Source organism: Aulonocara sp. 'chitande type north' Nkhata Bay, linkage group LG23 (assembly GCF_057382095.1).
Source record: "Aulonocara sp. 'chitande type north' Nkhata Bay isolate Kocher_YH1m ecotype deep benthic linkage group LG23, A_spYH_male_GT1.1, whole genome shotgun sequence".
NCBI classification, from domain to species: Eukaryota; Metazoa; Chordata; class Actinopteri; order Cichliformes; family Cichlidae; genus Aulonocara; species Aulonocara sp. 'chitande type north' Nkhata Bay.
Window position 1 is genome coordinate 2392606 of NC_141365.1, and position 20840 is coordinate 2413445.

General features: G+C 45.3%; 2 protein-coding genes across 5 annotated transcripts in view; one reads left to right on the forward strand and one right to left on the reverse strand.

The window, feature by feature from the left end:
• The first annotated feature begins 1388 nt into the window (after window positions 1–1388).
• On the forward strand, window positions 1389–17332 carry ctxn1 (cortexin 1). Of its 2 annotated transcripts, XM_086283161.1 has the most exons (3): window positions 1389–1667; window positions 10511–10611; window positions 13878–17332. In XM_086283161.1, exon 3 carries the CDS (start codon window positions 14896–14898, stop codon window positions 15274–15276), a length of 381 nt encoding a protein of 126 aa, XP_086139287.1. In that variant the 5' UTR covers window positions 1389–1667; window positions 10511–10611; window positions 13878–14895; the 3' UTR covers window positions 15277–17332. The 2 variants fall into 2 exon arrangements, with proteins under 2 accessions (XP_086139287.1, XP_086139286.1); XM_086283160.1 differs by lacking the exon at window positions 10511–10611.
• A 759-nt stretch (window positions 17333–18091) lies between these two features.
• Window positions 18092–20840, reverse strand: part of fbn3 (fibrillin 3) — a 65626-nt gene continuing 62877 nt past the window's right edge. For all 3 annotated transcript variants that reach the window (XM_086282389.1, XM_086282390.1, XM_086282392.1), the window contains exon 65: window positions 18092–20809. In XM_086282389.1, coding sequence (XP_086138515.1) covers window positions 20432–20809 — 378 coding nt within the window. In that variant the 3' untranslated portion in view covers window positions 18092–20431. The remainder of the gene's footprint in view (window positions 20810–20840) is intronic.

The following is a 20840-nucleotide window of genomic DNA, read 5'->3' on the forward strand; positions in this document are numbered from 1 at the left end:
AACTTCTTAGCCTGCAGATTTTTTTTTTTTGCATGTGTTAAAAGTGAACAAGTTTTGGGCACGAAATTTAAAAAGATAGGACAGAAACATTTATTCAGCTTCCCTGTCAGAGTCTAGTTAGGATGACACATATGGGCTCTCTAGCGCCAATCAAAGGTCCCCACTCCCACACACACATTTCAGCAAACACACCTAGGAAAATGACACACTCCACATTCATAATGTGCTCGCTCTCACCCACACAGCCACTCCACGGGGGACAAACACGCGCTCGAACATACACGGACGTTTTACAGCCCCTAATGTGAAGCTGTCATTTTGTTCCAAGAGAAAATTGCTTTAATTAAAATTAGCACAGCGGTAATAGGTGAGCTGTTGAAAGGCTTGAACACTGCTCTGTGTCAGCCCACATGTTCCCAGCATCACGGATGAACCGTGTTTCCGTAACGCGGCCTTCCTGTGTTCTGGTGGCATCTGCACAGAAATCGCTGATATTAATCAGAGGATTTTTTAAAAAGTCATTAAGCCTCAGCTTTGGTTGGTTTATCACTCCTTTACAAACTGGCACATTTTCACATTTAGCCCTTTTGTTGGTTACATGTTTGCCAAGATGCAAAGAAATAAACTCTCAGGACCAGAAAAGAAATCCATCTCTAGATGGTAAAGTAACATATGCTGCCTCTTCGCCCCAACTTCCCACCTGCCATGACCTGCTCTCCTGTGGACGTGGGCATGGTGCCTGGCATCGGCAGCTCCTGGCAGCAGGTGGCTCCCCCACCTGGAAACCTGAAACTGGAAGAGCACGAGGATCAGACTGGCTTTGGTTAGGATAAGAACCTGAGGAAGGATTAGTGTGACAGAATGAAATGAAACCATCGTGGCTCAATCGTGCTGTTAAAATGCTTCAGAAAACAAAAGTGAGGCGTGATTTGTCTTCCTGTGGGAGGAATCCCGAGTCTTTAGTGAACTGCACTGACTGTGCTGTGTGTTCATCCTCCCCGGACGCTGCCGATGACTTTAAGGTACCAGAAAGAGCCTGAATCACTTTTGTACTGGAGCATGAAATTAAAAAATAAAGGACTCATGTGGCTATAAATTGATTTTTGCTTTCGATCTCAGTCAAGTAGTTTAAACAAAGTTTGGCACTTGATAACTTCCATACTCAGCTGAGCATTTCTATTGGTCCTTTAGCGGAAGCAGCAGAGAGGTTTGTGATTTGACAGGCGCACACAAACACCGACTTATTACTGATATTTATCAGTGTCCATACAAAGAATGACCTTCACACCTGCACGTCCGCCCGCGTCGGTCTAAGCTGTGTTTGAGTGATCAGGTCTTTGCTCTCATGTTCTCCTCGTGACACATTCAAGTGTTTCTTTACGACAAAGTTGTCTCGCGTAAGAATCGTCTTTGTATTATTGTGCCGAGACCACATTTGTGATTGGCTGCTCGCCCTGCGGGAGGCCGGAGTGGGTGGGGAGCTTTGAGAGTCGCTGCCTGCCTTCAGTCGTGTCTCGGAGCAAAGCGACTCTCAGCAGCAGCAGCAGCAGCAGCAGAAGAAGGAGGAACAAGCGGAGGCGCAGGAGGAGGAGAGCCGAGCACATCCTAAAGTTTGTAGCTGCAGCTGTCTGGACGCAGCGGACGCACGTACTGCGCACCTGAATCAGGTTGGTGTCGTATGACGGGCAGAGATCTGCGGGCACGCAGCTCTGTAATGACTGAAAAACAGCAGGCAGGCAGCGATCATTTAAGTAATCACAGCTCAAGTGTTCAGCGGGGCGCCTTCGTGTGTCGTCGTGTCGCTCCAAGTTCAAAAGTCCGCAGACGATCCGTTTGCCATTTTTGGCAAAACTTTCTCTGCTTTGTCCTCCTGGAGCTCAGCCCCAGCCTGCCAAAGCACTATTAGCTGATCAGTGTTTCTGCCAGAGAGCAGCAGCAAATGCTCCTGTAGGTTTGGGAATAAATGGGGGTGAAGATCGAAGGGTCGGACGACCCACACTGAAAACACAGACGCTGCTGCATCGTTCCCATCATCGTCTGATTGTTTCATCTGTTGGAAATGTTGTAAAAATGTTTAGTTTTTGCAGTTTTAAGAAGGTAACCTTAGATCAGTAACCACGTGACCTGCTCACCTGGATATGCTTGAAAAAAAAAACATGCTATGGCCCGCTGTACCATGAAATTACTCTGACTGTCCTCTTGAAAGACAGAATTCATTCTCTGCTCATAGCCCTGTGCAGGCCACCTTCAGGAACTACGGATTGAATTATCCTGCTGAAATGGGCTGTTGTTGTTGCTGCTCTCTGAGTGCCCTGCAGGGCATCAGGTAGGACAATAGGATGGCACAGGTGCATACGTCCTACACAAATGGCAGAACTGGGGTCATTTCAACGTTGGTCAGAATAAAAATAGACGTTGGTTTCATCGTGAATTGAATTTGCTCGTATATTTGAAATCCATCTGCACACTGTGATCGGCTCTGTGCAGCTATCGTGCAGTTTGGGTTTTGGCCTGTCCTGCACCGTATCGTTAACTTATCAAAGTATAAATCTGTGTCAGCCATTGGATGCTCCACAGCCTCCTTGGCTTCTTCCATCCATATTGTCTCCTGTTACAGTGACAACTGCTGAATAATTTACCGTGCCTCGCTAACTGTAATCAGGAATCCAAGTTTGGGTATCTGATGGTGATTGCTGAGCAGAGAGGTTCGGTGCTTTGGAGACCAGTTGGAGCTTTCAGATTAAAATGTAAGTGATACCCCAAAAAGAGAGCTATTTAATTGTCTTGGCTTAAAATAGAACCAATAAAAAGACTCGCTCCAGTGTCTACACTGTGCTGGCGGCTGCATATCAGTGAGGCAAAGTACAGCTTCATCTGTCTAAAGTACAGACAGACATCGTGCTGTAATGCATAGTTACATATTTCATAAAAACGTTTTGTTTTTCTTAAATACTCCATTGGTATCTCGCTGCACTGCAGCTTTTAGACTTCTTCTGTGGTTTTGCTTGCACATTGACGAGCCAAGGCACCTTCATGCAAGGCAAACATGACAATCGAGAGCCATGGATTGCTTTCTCCTCCTGTATACAGACTAAATATGCAGGCAAACCGTAAGATTTTTACCTGGAAGAGTTGAGTTTGTACACAGCGTTCAGTTTGGATGAAGAGGAATTTACAGAAAAAGGAAGAAGTTAATGTGAAGTAATGGTCTGTGGCTACTCTCAGCTTACCAGTTCAGATAAAAACACAGCGTAGTAACGCTGAGTGCCACAGTCATCGAGTAATGACATCGAGAGATGGAAAGAAAAGAGGGAACCCAGGTGGGTTTAAGCCCGTCTTCCTCGCCTGTCAGGATCGACAGCATGGAGCACGTTATGTCTCACTGTGTCACTGTTATTAGCTTTGACATCACTTACTCTCTGTTGCTCACCAGGGTGGCTGCTTTATTACGTTGTTTGGCCCTCGTTTAAAATCGGCCGAATAAGGAGACAAAGTCGCTCGCGTGTCTTTGCTGCATCGTTTTAATTTCACTCCTGAAACGACTTCTTCGCGTGAACCTGAATCACCTGTATGTTACACTAAGCATGATTCATTTGGACTGTACATCATGTAGCACCACAGCCCAGTGAGCATAAACATCCCTTCTGCAGCAGGAAGGTAGAAATGACTTGTGTGTCAGAGGAGATGCAGCAAAGTCACTGTAGGTCTTCAACGTTAACCAGTAAGAGTGACGTGGCCGGCTTGGATTCCTCGTTGAAGATCAGCCATCAAATATTCATCAAGCCCATAACTTATCAGCCTTCTGTATCTGACTCTGGGATTTATTTGCTCTGCTTCAGCTCGAAGCACTGACAGAAACTCCCCCACACGATTCTGTTAACTCCTCTGGAAAGAGAAAGGGAGACCAGTTCACTTACTGGAGTGACTCTGCCGATGGCTCATGATGCACGCTGTGCACAGAAGCTGTCCTTTCTTCTGCCCCAGGTATTTGGGAGGCTTAAAGGCAGACCAGATTTGCTGAACATTTCACCCTGATATTCTACTCTCACGGCGTTGGGTGGGGGCCGCTAGTTTTTATTCCCTCGTTGACTGAAAAGCATTGTTTTACGTCCGGACTCTGACTTTCAGGGTCATTTCCTTTTACTGTCCGGGAGAAAGCTTTTGCCTTTTTCCTTCTTTATGCTGACTCTCAGCCCTTTTCCACCTTGGATCTGAGCAAGTGTCGTGTGGGCAGGGCATGTAAAATATATGGCCGTCACCCTGGGCCGGCTGACTGGCTGGCACAGGTTCTGTTCTGTCCCAGTGGGCTTGACAGAATGGCTGTGATGGGAGGAAAGTGCTGCCTTCTGGCTTTAAGAGTGCTGACATCTCCATACTGCTCCTCACATGCACTCGCACGCCTTCCATCTCATCTGTTTGCTTCTCTTTCACCTCCTTCAGATTTCTTACCTGCAGATGCCCCCCCCCCCCCCCCCCCCCCCCCCCGTTAGCTACACACCTCTGCTCTGTGTGAACTTACAGACTTGAGTCACAGATATTAGCGCCGCCACCTTCCTGCTTTTCTCTTTCCTCATCATTTGTCTGACCACTCCTCACTTCACCACCAGCTCTCTCTCTGAGGTCTTTCAAGGTGAGCTGCTGTATGTTCTTCGACTTATCTCTCATCCTCTTATCCGTTCTCTAAATTAATAAAAAAATGTTTCAAGAAGCCCACTCACGAGCCTTTGTCCACCCACTGCTGATCTGCTCAAACTTGTGAACTGGTCTCCTTTCATCCTCATCATTGTGTGAATGTTTCATATCTGTGATTTGTGAATTAAACATAGGATCTAGGCAGATATGATTGGGCTGACATTTATTCACACTGACTGGTGGGACGGATGGGTTCGACCTGATTAGAGCTGCGGTGGTGAACAGGAGCGTCCTGTCAGCACACCTGCATCGGTGAGGTAGACGTGTTCTCAGCAGTCTCTTTGCTTTGAGTCGACCCCCAAAGGTCTCATAAATAGGAAAAAATGACATTTATAGTTTAGAGAGTCACGACTTGGTCCAATAAAATTCACTCTGTGAGTGTGTGCATTTAATCTTTCTGGGGTTTTTAGTAATACTTTTATAGCTGCTAATATTTTCTATGACATTTATTTTACAGTAACCTTATTTAGCAGTGGAGGAGGGCAATAAAACACTGAACACACCATGCAATGCTCTTAATATCCAAACAAAGGTCTTTTATGCTCTGAAATCATGGCCAAATATTTCAACTCTGTCTGTGTAACGCTTTCTATTAGCACACAAGAACACACCGGAAAGTTGGGAATATATTTTTAAGCTAATAAATCTCATGATTTTCCTATTGTTTTATTCCTTCCCTGTAGCACTGATATTTTACATTTCTTGAGCTGCGTTTTAATATTTAAATTGAATTAACTCCAGTGAAACAGTCCATAAAATACAAGGAGAGCTGCTTATCCCCACTAATCTGGAAAGTGGTGTATATATGTCCAGCTTTCAGAAACTGTAGTTGAAAACGGTGGCATTTACTAAGTGTTCACTTTTAAGGTGTTTTCCTCATGCATTAAAGGTATTTATACATATATTGTACATAAACCATCTGTACAGTATGTCCCGTGTTACAAAATAACTTATAAGGCCTTGCACGGCCTAGAATTTCTTTATTTTGTAGTTAATCCCATATAGAGAAAAAATAAAAAACATTTACAGTGTAGCTCATTAGACTTCAGTCGCCTCCGTCACTCACTACAGACCTCTCTGCATTGAATCATATCTGTTATTAACCTCTGTCTCTCTTCCACAGCATGTCTTTATCCTGTCTTCCTTCTCTCACCCCAACCAATCACAGCAGATTGCCCCGCCCCTCCCTGAGCCTGGTTCTGCTGGAGGTTTCTTCCTGTTAAAAGGGAGTTTTTCCTTCCCACTGTCGCCAAAGTGCTTGCTCATAGGGGGTCATATGATTGTTGGGTTTTTCTCTCTATGTATTATTGTAGGGTCAACCTTACAGTATAAAGCACCTTGAGGCGACTGTTGTTGTGGCGCTGGATAAATCAAATTGAATAGACGGTCTCGGTCTTTATCGATGATTTTCCCTTCCTCACTTTTCTATGGAGCATGTTTTGTTAAACTTGTGTTTTGCCTGATGACAACAGCAACAGGCTGCAGCCCCAACATGTCCCCGAGTAGGATAAGCAGTTAAGACAATAGATGGTTGGATGGATTGTAAGTTAGCAGGAATTGGACCTTTGAGTAATAAGTGTGTGTGAAGGTGGCTGTAGGTGCTAGCTGCTGCCCACCATGACGTCAGCTAATTCACATCACTGAACTTCAGCTCTCGATTGTGTTTTTTGGCGTTTGTCTCTGTTGCAGCATTTATAATTGGATTGTATCACAAATAATACAGCTTCTTGATTAGTTAACTGTAATGGCAACCCGTCCAAGAACTCTGCCGGGTACTAACCTCTTCTATGAGCATGGTCTCCTCTAGCTCCGAAACAACATCACCTAGCATTGACCACAGTACTAAATAGAGCAGGGCGATATGACCAAAAATATTTATCACGATATATATTTGAAAATTTGCGATAACGATATAATTGACACGAGACAAAATACTTTACAACTCCTCAACTTTGATGGGTTTTTGCACTAATAATGTATTTTCACTTAAACAAGCAGCTGTTTTTTATCTGCACTAAAGTTATATAAAAATGTAACAGTGCAAACTCCTCGCTGACAGTTTAACCAAAAGGCATTTCCAGTGGAAACTGGCCGACATATCCTCAGCATAACCATGTAAAATATCCACAAAACCTAAAAAGAGCTTATACACACACAACACGGTAATATTATGTTGAAGCACAGTACGTATCACTCCGCGAGGCTCCGCCTACAATAGCCGTAATGCTCCGACAATCCATCAAGCCGTGCTTCGTAGCTTAGCAAAGTCGTACTGAAACATCTGACAGATTTTCCAGCGCCGTGCACATAAAATCGTTTCGAGGTCAGTAAACACAACCAGAGTTCATACATGAGGCACACGGGATTATAAGGGGCTCTGTCGACTTTCAGAAAAATCAAAGGATTGATTTTAAGTGCGCCGTATTTTCCAAACAACACGGTAATAACGACGGCCCGCTAGCATGCGCTACCAAAAATAGTGCTTTGTTGTGTATCTGACGGACCAAAGCTAAACCAGTTCCACACCAGTGAAGCTGCAGCATTTTTACAAACCAGTTCTGGTTCATTGGTTTCATTCAACGATCCGCTTTCGCTCTTCTCATTCTGCGTTGCCGCCATGTGCTTATGTAAACAAAGGCACTGCGCATGCGCATTTTACCCATATTCTATCGCCATATTTCATTTTCTTATGGTTGCCCAACATTACACCGGTATCACCGTGAACGGTATGATATGGCCCAGCCCCAGTACTAAATCACTGCTTTAAAACAGGAAGTAATCAGTGGTTGATGTCACAGTAACTACAGTTATGTAGAGCCCATAACATACCATTGTTACAGCTCAGAGTTGGATCTGCATTATGACCATGAAACATGTATATTGCGGGTTGTTGTGCACGATTTTGTCAATATTAATCCAAAGAAACATGTCAAAGGTGGACGGCACACGTAGACTATAATGGGCATATCAGTAAATATGCACAGTTTATGTCTGTAGAGCTTGATTTGGTATGAATGTGTATCGGTTAACGCCTCACATCTGCACGCCTTGCACAATGAATGTTTAAATGTTAAGGATCCAGGTCACAGCAGGACTTCCAGTCCCGTTCCTTCACTGAGCCACAGGATCCTTCAAAATATTCCCTGTTGACAGTCAGACGCAGCTTCAGGCTGTCAGAAAGAGTGACACGAACATCCCGGCGAGAGGACGCAGCACGCTGGACACTAAGTACACAGCAGGCCCCTCCCCCTAATGTCAGTAGACTTGATCCCACTTTTCTTTGGAGTAACACGCAGGTCAGTGTACAGCACACGAGTCTCTCGGGGATTTAAGCCTCGCTGTGCTCATGTAGAGCAGAAGGCCTGTCTTTAAAATTAAAAAACGAATCAACAGTGATGAAGAATCTTGTTTTATTTCACTGTTGATGCAGGGGTGACCTTGAGGCCTAAATATGCTGATAGAGAAACGAGACTTGTGCTCATCTGGGCTGTGATAAAATGATAGATCGCAGCTTTGAAGATGGATTTGTTCAGCTGCTGTTGAGAATCACAGAAGCCCTGTTTTTGCCCCTTTGCTCCCTCGTCTGTGCACAGCTCCATTTGTCTTTGCCTGTTTCTTCATCCCTTGTTTCTCCTGGTTCACTACATCAAAGGTTTCACGTGAACCGTCACCAAGAAAGTTTCCTGTAGAAGCGCCTGATCTCCAAACGTCTGTGTGGGAGCACATCTCTGGATGTGTTTCTGTGGACTGACGGGTCCCTCAGTATGAAGTGTGTTGCGCTCTCTGTTATTTGCATCTACCTTTTTGTTTTCAGAGGTCAGCAGTCTTGAGTGCACTGCTGTCTCATTTGCATGTCTACTCAGTAAAAGAACAGGATGCTCGCTCTCACTTTGTGTTGTTATATCTGTCCTCGCACACACATACACACCTTCTCATCCAAATGTGTCCACGGAGCCGAACGAATGGCTGTCGGAACACTGGAATATTTAATTGGCCGACTTTATCACCATTACTGTAGCCACTGACTGTCTGCCAGCCCAATTATGACGGGCTATCTGCTGGCCAAGAGTAAAAAGTGCAACGGCTGCACAGACGCTCGGTGCTGTCTCAGTTTAAATGCTAAAAATACCTGTTAGACAGTCGTGCGCGGGTCATTAAATGTTTTTATGCTTGCATATGTACACAAGACCGGAGCTGCTGTGAACTCCAGGTTCAAGCCAGACGCGTCTGAGATCGTTAAGGTGGATTTTTATTTTATTTTTATTTTTGGAAGTACGTTTGTTGTACACAATGCAAGGTGACCTGGTCCCTGTTGTCCTCATTAGCCAATTGTCAACTCCCTTAGGCGACAAATGAAGCGAGACAGTCGTGCACATATGAAAGTCCCCCAAACCAGTGTCTCATCAGTGCTACCAAAGAGCTTCAGCAGGGGCCTCCAGCTCTTTGAATATATGCGTGCATGTGTGTGCAGTTTATGGGCAGATATGTTTTTCTGATGCCCTGGAAACAGCATTACTCCTCCGATGATGTAGTGGGGATGCCCACCTGAGCTGGTGGATCTCATGCAGCTGCCCTTTGCCTTTTCTTCAGGTCCACTTTATCTTCATAAGTAGCAAATTGGAAAGGGTTAATTCAATTCCCAGCAGGCTGTGTCTGGGAACATTTACCATCTCTCGCTTTCGCTCCCTCTCCTCCCTTTCTCTTTGTTTCTAAAGTCTAATTACTTTTAGAGAGTGGCTTTACTCAGGCTATAAATAATGACAAATCAAGGCTGTCTCTGCACTGAACCTTTACAGCCTTGCACGGCTGGCTATCTGTGTACATGAAGCGGTAGGACGGTTGTGGTCTGTGCAACTTGTGTTGGCTGAAAAGACGATGCAGGGTTTGGGTGTGAAATTTGCACGAGTGGGTATCGTGGGCGGAGAGCGGCAGCCAAAAGATGATGGAGACCACAGGGCAAAGAAAATATCATTTCTAATTCATTTTTACAGAAAGGCGCCGCAGGTTTGCCTTTGCTGCCCAAAGATGGACCAAAATATAATCAGTATATGAAAAGTTATGATGAATTCTTACGTGATACTAAGCGTGTACTTGTGTTCAGCATTCAGCTGCTTCGCCGCCTTTTATAAAAATGTAACTATTTTTGTCTTTGTTTAGTATTTAGATGAATAATCTACAGTAAATGGCCTGTATTTATATAGCGCTTTACTAGTCCCTAAGGACCCAAAGCGCTTCACACATCCAGTCACACACACATTCACACACTGGTGATGGCAGCTACATTGTAGCCACAGCCACCCTGGGGCGCACTGACAGAGGCGAGGCTGCCGGACACTGGCGCCACCGGGCCCTCTGACCACCACCAGTAGGCAACGGGTGAAGTGTCTTGCCCAAGGACACAAGGACTGAGACTGTCGGAGCCGGGCTTTGAACCGGCAACCTTCTGGTGAACTGCCACCTCTTGAGCACGATCGCCCCCTGCTTTTATCTTCACCACCACATTATACAGAGAGAGCTGATGATGTGGTGGCTGGAGACACTAACACAGACCCCCATTTGTGTGGCCGCCTAATACTCCAAGTATTATACGAGTCCTAGTTTTGCTGTAAATATTTCCCCCTAGTGTCTCTGTCTGTCTGTGTCCTCATCCTACGCCTGCTGTGTACGTCTGAGTGGTGCTAAAGAGAACAAGAGTCTGCCCACTGTTGCACTGTCTGTTTTTGCTGGTGCACTCTTTGTGTGTCTGTGTGAGAGGTGTGCGTTTAACGGCTTTTTGACGAAGACTGACGAATGTCCGTTTCATTCCTCTTCATCTCAGGGGTCTCGTCACTGCCTGGAGGAAGTGTCCTGGAGGAGAGATGGAGTGGGCGAGAGCTAATGCGAGACGAGGCTGATGGACGTGTGCGCGCGTGTGTGATGGTGGGAGTGAGACTTAACGAGGAGGAAAATAAGCTGAGCAATCTCTCTGTCCTCCCTCTACCTCCCAATGACTTACACACACACACACGCACACGCACACGCGCACACACACACACACACACTCTGTGAAACCTTATCTACAGTATGTGGCCAAAAAAATCGACTTCTCTGTATCCTGTATGTTTTACACTCACGGTTCTTCAGTCCAGCTCATTGCTTGAATAAATCAATATACATTAGCCACGTATGATAAATTTCACTATTTCAAATACAATAAATTGTTTTTATTAAATTCTTTTTCACCAAGTAATTAGAGTGATTAGAATCAGATGAAGAGGTTACATTTGTAAGTTACATGCATGCACGTTGCAGGTTTAAAATAAGACTTTACATGCCTTTGATAAATAGACTTTATTAATCTTTCACTGGGTAAATTCAATAATTACAGCAGCACAAGGCCGAGGAAGAAAAAGTCCATCAGAAATTTATTAGAAACCAATAAAAATTGCAAAATTAAAATAAATAAATAAATAAAGACGGGGTACAACAAAAGTGCAAAAATGAATGAAATACAAAGGTAACTTGTACTATATACAATATGCACGATAATATTTTTATGTACCTAAACTGCAGCAGAATGATACACGTGTGTATTTGTGGTTGTATGTTGCACTTTTTCCATGCAGGAGTCCAGCTGCTGTGACGTCTTCACTTTGGTATTAAGCTTCTAGCTTTGGATGAGAGCCTGGAATGCTAAGCTATCAGCTAACGTTAGCTTGCTGGATAGCTTCAGCGCTGATACCTGCTGGTCTGTGCTAACAGACTGATAAACAGTGCTGCAGTTTAACACTGAGCACAGACCAGACTGTCAGTACAGTTTGCCATACAGGAAGTGTCAGATTATTGTGTAGAAAAATGCTCAAAGAGGTCGCAGTGAGTTATGTCCCTGCACAGTTATTATTACAGCAAACGAAAGCTACAGAGACACTAAACATATTTTGACCTCATCAGAACATGTTGGTCATGTTAGCTGGTTAAAGTCTGTCGGGGTTGACTTGCTTTCAGAGTCTCAAGTGGCCATTAGTGGAACTGCAGCAGTTTTCTGTTTGTCTACATTCTTTAGTCATTGATGTTATTAATGACATTTTAATTTTATCACTTACTAAAAATAAGAATGTAACAAGTACATTACTGGATTAGAGTTCACTTTCATTGGACGTCTGATGTTTGTCTGCTATTTTATTGCAACTTGTTACATTTACCTTTGATCTCACCCGTTTCTACAAAAGCTACAATATGCTTTACCAAGACCTCCTACCAAAAACGTGTTATTTATGTCATTAACAGGTCATGTTATTATATTTATGATGAAAATTACAGTCTCTACTAACAGCTGTCCAATTATTTCAAACAATAAATTACACTCAAAAACATGTTTAAGCCCAAAATGTTGACTTTAAGAAACTGAAAAACATTTACGTGTAAACAAAGTAAAATGGAAATTTATCCAATCCAACTAGATGTAAACTGAATGTTTATCAATCAAGCATAGTTACCTTAAAGATGAATTATTTGACTGAATCAACCTTTGATTTTCTATATTTCAGTGACCTTTTACTCAAAATGATTGCTTCATGTTTACGAGGCAAATGATCATTTTCTTTGAGAGTATTCCAGCTGGTCGTGCTGGTTGAAGTTCATCATGCTGCTGGAAATCTGCTGCTGCTGCATGTTAGATAGAAATGCTGTACGTTATAAATACATTATAGAACTACTGACCCGCGACATCAAGAGCTTTGAAATGAGTCTTTTCAGTTTAGACAGCAGTCTGTGCAACAGCCCCACCTCTGAGTGGTATCAAAATACACCAAGTATGTTAAGTGGTTTGTATAAGTGAGCCACAAATAAACTGAGAGGTTAAACATTGAGTCTGTGAACGCAGCTTTTCTCCTACGAAACGCTGAAGACGTCCAGATGAATCAACGTTCGGGGATTTCCTCGCCTGGTTGATCGAGCATGCGTCAGGATTATAAACCAGTTCCAACATTTACAAAACTGTAGCAACAGTTTCAAAGCTTCTCCCGCGTTTCAGACGTGTGACGCCGTCCGTTCACATCGTCCTCGTCTTTGAAATCGGTTTCAAGGTTTTCGCTGATCACGTCACTCAGAGGCCAAACATCTGGAGCTGCCGGCACGTGCGCAGCAGCTCTGTTTCGTACACGCATGGATGTGCACGTTAGGGTTAGCCCCGGCGCTCATGTTTTTACACTAAAAACATGAGGGCAGGTGCTGAAATAGGAACAGCCTGCTGCCGGTCTGGGGCAGCAGGCTGATGAAGCAGCAGATAGAAAACCTTTAAACTGAACCCGGGACACAGAGAGGGACGGCAAAGGCATTCTGCCATCGTCACGCAGAGGAGAGTCAGTCCAGTCTGTGCCAGCAAACCTCTCCTCTGTACTGCTGCCTGTTCGCCACAGGAACTCCTGCTCTGTTCATCCATCTTTCGCTCCTCCTACACTCCTGTTTGACTCCCTGTACATCGAGTCGCTCGCTTGTTTTTCTTCTTTAACGCAGCCATAATGTTCTGTGCAGGGCGGCTGTGAATCATGAAAATTCTTAATCCCTGCACTAATTTCCCTTAAATGACAATTTCAATTGTCCTTCTTTTTCACCCATCTCTCCCACCCACTGCTCTCTTATGACCACATGTGACCCCTCCTCTTGGTATCATGTTTATTTAAGCAAATAGCGTAGCCGCCACCCATCAGACAGGTGAGCAGGTAAAAATGCTTTCGTATCATCTTTCCTCAACTATTTGAAACCTGGTCGGCCGCAGGAGATTTTAGATTATTAATGAGGCTCCTCAGCACATTGTCTTCCCCTGAGTGAGCGAGTGAATGAAAGTCCTGGTGTAACAGTGCACCGACAAATACGGGCGAGGCAGCGTGGTATCGGTGTTTATAATCGTGCATTCATTACTGCTAATGTGGCTGTAATGGCAGCGTAATCAGAGTCCTAATTGAGAGTCATTATCGGGATGCTGGTGCTGTGTTCTCCTCACAGATGGTTTATATCACTGTCACTGCTGCTTATTAAGCACAGGGTTGTAATAATCACATTGTGGGGAAAATGACTTCATCTTCTTGTTACGCTTCACATTAAAAACGGTGCATCCTATTGGTGCAAATTTGAATGTCATGATTTTAGGCATATAGAGACGAGGGGCAATGTTCTAACCAGGTGGCTTTCTTTGGTGTTTCTTTCAGGTGTGGGAGTGGTTGCTCAGCTTAATCCGGACAATCTCACGACGCTTGGCCCGCTTCGTATCGGCCGAGGAGTGGAACGAGCCCATAAAAAGATTCTGCCAATCTGCATCTGGATGAAGACACTCTTCATCTGTGACCGACAGCCTAACGCATCAGATAAACATTTTCTACCTCTCGCTGCTTCTCTGCTTGTCAAGAAGGGCGTTTTTCTGAAGCGATCACCCCAGAAGGAGGCGCCGGAAAGGAGTGGCTTCAGCATTTGACAGCTCTGACCCACTTATCACGCTCCAGCCGGTCGAAGGGAAAACTTGGCATTTAGCAGACAGCTTCAGGAAAGGTTATGCATTGTTTTATATTCAGGGCCACTGAGCAGCTGACCTCCCAATCTGATTAGCTCCATACCAACAGCCACACATGTGCCCACACAGGCGCGCGCACACCGGGCTGCCGGCCTCTGCAGGCGCTTTAATAGTGCGCCGCTCGTGTCTGCGTTTCACTTTAGCGTCACAACACGGAGACGCGCGCTGAAACAGCTGAACCCAACTTGGTGTTAGAAGTCCATCAGTGCTCTTAACTCCCTTAGAGCACGCTGACCTTGACCGCCATCAGTGACGTTTGCGTTAGCGGGAGGCGGTGTCACGTCCTGTCTGCTCTGTGAGACGGAGTGAGAATGAGAGCTGGCGTGGCTCCGATAAATACACTAAAAACATGAGCGCCGGAGGGCAGGCGCTGAAATAGGAACGGCTGAGCGTCATTAGACTTTTTAGGCAAATGTGTTACACAAAAAATAGTCCTTATTAATTGAAAAGTGTGTGTGTTTGACACACTGTCAGAACACATGAGAGTCAAAGCTGTCTGGGTCATGTCACTTTGACTGGCCTACATTTGATCCAATAAAGTGGCGACCATGGGACTGCGCTCATCGTAGACAAACGCTCTGCGGTCCTCGCTCGGTAACTATTCTTCTAAAAATAAATAAACAGGGTCTGCAATATTAAAAACTTTCAACATTTCCTAAATGAACGCCTTCCCTTCCTTCTCCGCACCTCCACCCAACACACCAACCATCCAGTCAGTGTGTAAGCCCTGTCTTCGGGCCCCGTGGAGGATGAACGATGTGCCCACGCTTGACTACGAGTTGCTGCTGTCCCCAGCCAGCTCCTCCCTCACCGGCAATCATGGCGGCGGCAGCAGCAGCCCTCCTCTGGCCTTGGTCGGGGTGGACACGGAGCAGCGTACCGCTTTGGCCTTTGTAGGCCTCCTCATGCTCTTCTTAGTCTTCCTGCTGGTCAGATGCTTCAGGATCCTTCTGGACCCCTACAGCCGCATGCCTGCATCATCCTGGACTGACCACAAGGAGGGGCTAGAGAGGGGTCAGTTTGATTATGCACTGGTGTAGGGGGGCACGGCGCAGGGGAGCGTGCCATTGCACACAGACACTGTTTTAAAGCACGGACTGGTTTAGAGGGACATAACATTGTGACTGCACTGCTTAAGAAGGACGTCAACTATTGCAGGAAGTTTGTACTGAGTCACTGTCATTGTGTACTGGTGTAAATACGCGGCTGCAGGACCACAGGTAACCATAACGACTGTGGTTCGACATGAGGCTCGACGCACAGCTGCCTTAACCAGACCTACTGTAACAGGGGAACCATGCTACCCAGGCCACAGCATCACTTTAGGGCTAGCTGGACAGGATTTGGGAAATATTCACTCACAACTAACCTCAAAGCTAGATTTCTTTTTTTCTTTTTTTTCTAAAACCCACTCCACTTGCATAAACACTAGGGGTGCAATGATACACAAAATTCACGGTTCGGTTCGATATTTTTTCAATACAAAAAATGTTCATGCTTTTTTAATTTGTCATTTATTAAAATTATAAATATATATTTTAACTCAAAAGTACAGTTTTTAAATTTAATGTTGCTGAAACAACAAAGTAATAAAAAATAAATCTGATGGAGGAATCACTCATCTTTGGAAAAGAGAGTTTATTACAGAGAAATGGCTCTTTCAAAATAAAAGCTCTACTATAGCTTCTTCTGGGCTATATTCTCAGCAGCATATTAAACATATCAGGTCCCCATAAGGAGAATCCTGTGCTAACGGCTGTCTAAATGACTCGGGTAAAGTTTGTAGCATGCTGCTTGTTGTTTTTGTCTGCTTCCACTTGTCTTTGCACTAGGATGCTGTCGGAGTAAATGTGCAGTCATATTCGTTGTGTTCCCACTAGTGCTGTCAGCGTTAATCTGAAATGACGTTAACGCCACAACACGGCAAATCTCCGTTAACGAGCTACCGCGGATCGCCCCGTGCGTGGGGCTGGACGGCCAACATGTTAACGAGCTAACTGCGCTAACACACTAGCTCCCACCCATGTAATTGAGCATTGCATGGCACATCCAACATACTGTTTTACTTTAGTCCATGACGCGCTTACCTTCAGGGTCATACGTCACATGAAAACCAAAATAGTTCCAAAGACCAGATCTGAATGAGGGTGGGGGAGGTTCAATTTGCCATGTTGCAAGGAGAGCTTAGCTTCTGTCTTGCTAGCTTGCCCTGCGCTCAGTGGATCTGCGCTCGACAGTGCAGCCTAGGCAGAGTAGTCGAACGCAGATTCACTGAGCGCTCAACACAGACAGCATCGTCAGAAGGAAAGTTTATAAAATAAATTAAACATTTTGTATTGTTCGATACATATGAGTACCGAACCGGAAGCACTGTATCGAACGGTTCAATATCGATACGAGTATCGTTGCACCCCTAATAAACACAGCCAGAGCTTAGCTGAAGGAGTTTACATTTAAGCAGATGCCCCTTTAATGAACCGAAGCCCGTCACGAAGCGTGTGACCTTTCAGTGCTTGGCGAGGAGCACAAACACTCACCTTTATCGTGCTTATTCTGACTGCTTACACCGAACAGTTCCAGATGCTTTTAAGGCCCAAGCAGGTCGTTTGTGGCACTATAAAAATATTGTCCGTGTATATTTTGTCTGTGTCTGTAACTGAGAAGCCATACTGAAACTATATAATCCCGTATTACTGCGAGTAGAGTTTGTGTTAGCCGGTCGTGTCCTTTGCTGTAGTCAGCCTGCTGAGCGTGTTGATGAGGCAAACAGCAACCTTTAGGCGAAACAAAGCTTTATTTTTCTATTCTCGACTCGGGTTTTGGAGTCTCCTTTTTGCTATCCTTTTCTCTCTTCCTCTTACTGTGTAAACCTTTAGACTCTAGAACTTTGAGCTAGTCCTGCAGCCCAGTCTTAGGAGGAAAACACTTTGCTTTTTTGAGTTTTGTAATTCAATATTTTTCTGACTATACGCTTTGTTTTTGATACGCTGGAGTGAAACAGTGAAAAACTATGATTTTCTTCTTCAAGTACTCTTATATAACTTCCACTGATGCTGGTGTGTGTGTAGTCCATGTTGTTCATGTTTGAAATGAAATAAAAGGACTGCTAGTTAAAGTCTCCCCGTGTCACTTTTGCTGTGGGCATTTACAGACTCGGCTCCTTTTAAATCTTCTGTTTACGAGGAGCAGCCAATCAGAGGAAAGTTGTCTTAAATGAAACGAGGCCTTAAAAGGAGACGAGATAAGCAGCTGTTTCGTGCACCGAGGCCCGCTGGACCTTTTTTAAAAATGTATTATTTTGAAGTGCAGATAATAAATCTAGTGTTTTTCTTGCCCCAGCTAATGATCTCTGCATGTTCTCACTACATCATGACCCTCTTCTGTGGCCTTCCTCTTTGTCCAGTATTTGTGCTGTCCCTCTGGACATGTCCGAACCCTCTCAGCTTCTCTAACCTTGTCTCCAAACCCCACACGCTCATCTCCAGCCGGTCCACCCTGCCTCCACTCTCGCCTTCACCTCTCTCGTGCAGTGTCTGATAGCTGACCTCCAGGTATTTGAACTCCTGCTTCCATCTTCATTGTTACACACATGCTTTCATTCCTCTTCTCCCCAGAGCACACCCCCACCTCTCCAGGCTCTCCTCCGCCTGATCTCGCTACAGATCAGTCCACGGAGACTCCTCCCTGACTTCATCTGTCAGCCTGTCCGTCGCCATCATAAACACCACGGGGGTCAGAGCAGGTCACTGATGTTAGTTCAGCCACCTGTCACACCTCATGCCTCAGTTCCTCTTTTAGCACTCTATCGTATGCGTTCTGCACAAAGACGCAGTACCAAGAATACACAACTTAAAAATATAACCCACAATACTTTATTGCCATTTATGTCAGTGGACAAAGGTTTACAATATAATAGGAAGGACTCTAAGTTTTACAGACTGCCCTTTGGTGTCATAAATCTTTGGTTTTCAGAGATGATGGCACAGGAAGTCCCGCGATGGCTGCTTTATTGCGTGATCCTCATCTTGTAGATGCTGTGTGACTGGATGATTGTCATATCAGCTTTCAGTTAAACTCTGGGATCAACAGGTGTGACAAATGCTGCTTTCGTTAAGCACAGGATACCTCGACGATGATGACGATATTCAAGTCTGACGCTGAAGCTGAGATACAGTAAGCACAGGCAACACGGTGCCCTTTCAAAAACATAGTGGCAAGTTTAAAAAAACATCAAAATACAAAATGAGAATAAAGATACAAAGTATACAAAGGTTCCCAGGTTAGAACGTGGTTACGTGTTAGAAACGTCGTCTTCGATGAAATGCCTCAAGTGTTCAAAGAGAAGGGTTAGCATTTAGCACCACAGGTCCGAGCACGGTGGCATGTCGGCCTCGATCGTTGTACACACAGTGTAAGCTTCCCTACTTGTTGTGATAAAAGAGCTCCTGATCGTCTCAAAGACTGATCTGACTGCAGCAGCCTTAACGCGTCAGTCAGTGGTGACCAAGCGCATGCTCGCTTTTGGTCAATCTGAGTATTTGGTCTGGCAGCTGTGACATTTAAAAAAAAATCTACATTTCACTTAAAAATATACAATTAAATCTTCAAGAAGCAAGTTTAATAATAATAATAATATTGGTTTATCAGCACTGAGACAAAAGACGGAGACAACCGCAATAAAACCTGGTAAAAACAACAGACTGCGCTTCTTCTACAGCGTTTGGTATCATGTAGCACCTTTTTCCCCTCAGGAGGAAAAAAATCATGACAAAGGATGTATGACCTGAAGCATATTCTTGTTTTTGTGAGGTTTTGCGTTCTAATGTGCAAGCCCTTACTCTGTAAAGCACTGCTGTTAGTTACAGCTTAGCATGTCGTGTACCTTTGAGGCTGCTACTGCATTCACGTGTACGTCCCTTCAGCTGTTTTCACACATGAATTCTGGGAAGCGTCGGGAGGACGGGGTTGGTACGACGTCCCACACGGCAGGAGATGGTTCTGGCTTCTGGAGATGCTCCGTTTGCTTTGGACGGTGCCGTCTGTGTAGAGCGTGCAAGAAGGCGAGAGCGACGCCCGTTTGGTGAATTCAACAGATGCTCTCGAGTTCAAGTGAAATGGACGTCTGTGTCCTCAGGGCTGCAGTGCACGTAAATACGGCTCAGTCCTCAGACTCACGGTGAAGCCAAACAAGGCAGATAAAGTCAGCTTAATGTCATTAAATGTGTGACTGCAGTAAAGAAGCTGCAAGGCTCTGACAGCCAACACTGTAGGAAGACTGTTGGTTACATGAAGGCTCACAGGTCCTGAATCGGTGAAGTCAAAATCACTGAAAGCTTAGATCAGGTCAGATCAGGTATTTATCTTCTTTAAAGTCTCCGAGCTACTCGCTGCTGCATTCCCTGCTCACGGTGGATGCTGAGGGACATTAGCACCCTCTGTTGTTTGAAAGTCAGCATCACAGCATGGTGTTGAGAAGTACTGAGGTAACCGAACGTGACAACACACACGCGCAAACACGCAGGACCAACGTCAGGCACACGAGAGGAGAGCTTGCTGTTTTCTAAAAAGACTCGTTGGATATCAAACGGAGAGCGAACGTTGCAGTCCTTTGTGTTTCTGAACAGCACAAATACAATAAATGACTTCCTAGGATACGTGAAGGGCCCAAGATCACAGAGAAGGGAGCTTGTTCTTAGACCAGAGTGGCACGCTTATCTTCAACCTTATTTTTCTCGACGCTACTAAACACAATGACGTCTGTAGATGCTGCCTGTGATTTAAATACTCGTCTAAACGCAGTTCTCAGCACTTCACTTCTAATTAAAGCTTTGTTTGTGTCTCATCTACAAAAGTGCTTCATGGACTCGTGAGCCTCCTGCCTGCTTTTGTTTGGGTGGAGGTGGCCGTGGTCCAAGCACAAAGACACCTCTCTGCGTCTCCTCCGCTGGGTCTCCGGGTGGAGAACGAGCGCTGGGGCGGGTAGGAGTGGAGGGGAAAACAAAAGCACAAAAACACAAAACAAGAACACAGAATAAATTGAACATTAACAAGGTGGTGGTAGAGCTGACTCAGTCTTTCGTAGCCCTCGATTTCCCCGTCAGTGAGGGGGTCCTGTAGGGGACTCTGTGTAGGAGTTACTGGATAAAAGGTTAAAAGGCTTTAGAGATCAGTCCAGAGCAGGATGGCACTCTGGGCTCAGTGCAGGTGGACGTGGAGCTTGATGCGCAGGGCGTCACCTATCTCCCCTTGTAGGTAGTCAATGTCATGCTGCTTTTCTAGTTGGTGCAGTTTTCGGGGCCCAAACAGCCGAAGGCTGGCAATCTCCAGCCGGTAAGATCCAGGTGGAGGCGGCTTCTTGCCGAGTCGGAGCACGCTCTTTCCGTCGCGGCGTTCCAGCAGGTGGAAATGTTCGTCGGCGTTGCCGTGGGTTATGACGTAACGGACGTGGTGCTCCAGGGGCTGCAGGGCGGGCAGAAGCTCGAGCAGAGGCTCCTTGTTGAGCAAGGAGGCCAGAGAGATGTTAACAGGGATGGAGGCCTGCGTGTCCACACTGGCCATGCTGACTGCTGCTTCCTGCAGGGGGAGCGAGGATGCAGAGGATGGC

Excerpts from the sequence above, each read along its gene's own strand:
- ctxn1 (XM_086283161.1), top strand. The coding sequence starts at position 14,896 with ATGAACGCCTTCCCTTCCTTCTCCGCACCTCCACCCAACACACCAACC.